We start from the raw sequence: 1427 nt of genomic DNA on the forward strand, positions 1-1427 counted from the left end.
TTCCCCCTGGGATCGCTTGAGCACATACTCATAGCATCATCTCACGAGGTCTCTTCCAGCCCTAAACTTCTGTGAATCTGTAAACATTTCATGGGAACAGGACAGTGGCTACTATGGGTCCCCTGCCGTACCTGTGGCAGGTTCGGGCGGGCTGCCTGTGCCGCACCCAGGTTAGATTACCTGCAGTCCCACGTCCACCTGCGGGCCCCCCACTACAGAAAGGATGTGGACACGTTGGAGACAGTACAGCAAAGGGCAGTGAAAATGATTTGGGGGCTGGGGGATGGACTGGTGAGGAGAGGCTGAGGGAACTGGACTGATTGAGTCTGCAGAAGAGAAGACCGATGGGGATTGAACAGCAGCCTTCACCTCCCTGCAGGGGGGCTGCAAAGAGGATAGAGCTGGACTGTTCTCAGTGGGAGCAGATGATGGACAAGAAGCAATGGGCTCAAGCTGCAGCAAGGGAAGTTGAGGTTGGATATTAGGAAAAACTCTCTCACTAGAAGGGTGGTGAAGCACTGGAACAGGTTACCCAGAGAGGTGGTGCAGTCTCCTTCCTTGGAGATAGTTAAGACCAGGGTAGACAAAGCCTTAATGGGATGATGTAGCTAGGTCTGGTCCTGCTTGGAGCAGGGGTTGGACTACACGCGACTCCCGAGCTTCTCTCCCCTCTCCTGGTCCGCGACTGGATTGCGCAGGCCGGCCTGACTTTGCCTTGGGCCCGGCCGGGAGTCGCTGCCAGCCGCGCTCCGAGCGGGACCAACCCCACGCAGCAGCCTAGGGCAGAGGCCGCGCTACGGGTCGGGAACGTGCGCGCAGGGAGCGGCCCCGTTATGGGGGGAAGGCTCCAGCCCATGGCCGCGTTGCCCCGGTAACCGGCGGCCAACCCCGGCGCTGCAGGCCCTAGGGGGCGGAACCCCCTCCTCTTCCCCTCCCCCACCCGGGCCCCGAGAGCGGCGCGGCCGCAGCACCTGGAACTGCAGCAGCTTCTCGGTCTGCTCCGCCGTCAGCTCCCGCTCCGCCGGCGCCGCCATTTTGCTGCCGCCTCTTGACCCGCCGCTCCGTCACTCTCGGGAAGTGACGCTACACTTCCGGTCCTCTTTGACCGCCCCCCCACCGGACGGGTCGCGGGAGGGCGTTCTTCCTCTCCTCTCGGCGTTGCTGCTCAGGGCTTTCCGGAACGCTCCACGTGACCAGCCGCCCGAAGCCCCTGGGAGGTTTCCGGAAGCGGCCGAAGGCTGCTCGGGTCTCTCCGGAAACACCCGAGCGCTCCACGTGACCGCTCGCCCCATCGAAGGTTTCCGGAAGCGGCCGAAGGCTCTGGGCAGCCGCTGGCGGGGCTGGCGCGCGTGCCGCAGGCCCGCGGTGTGACGTTGCCCCTGGCCCCGCCCGTGACGTCACGCCGGTGACGCCAGCGCGCGGCCCCG

At 64.3% G+C, this 1427-nt stretch overlaps 1 protein-coding gene across 1 annotated transcript in view; it reads right to left on the reverse strand.

The window, feature by feature from the left end:
* The window catches only part of FAF2 (Fas associated factor family member 2), a 15541-nt gene extending 14423 nt beyond the window's left edge, over positions 1 to 1118 (reverse strand). Inside the window, exon 1 of the mRNA XM_019506057.1 lies at positions 972 to 1118. Coding sequence (XP_019361602.1) covers positions 972 to 1034 — 63 coding nt within the window. The 5' untranslated portion in view covers positions 1035 to 1118. The remainder of the gene's footprint in view (positions 1 to 971) is intronic.
* Positions 1119 to 1427: the final 309 nt, after the last annotated feature.

This window comes from Gavialis gangeticus, unplaced genomic scaffold, assembly GCF_001723915.1.
Source record: "Gavialis gangeticus isolate Ggan-Ray unplaced genomic scaffold, GavGan_comp1, whole genome shotgun sequence".
NCBI lineage: Eukaryota > Metazoa > Chordata > Crocodylia > Gavialidae > Gavialis > Gavialis gangeticus.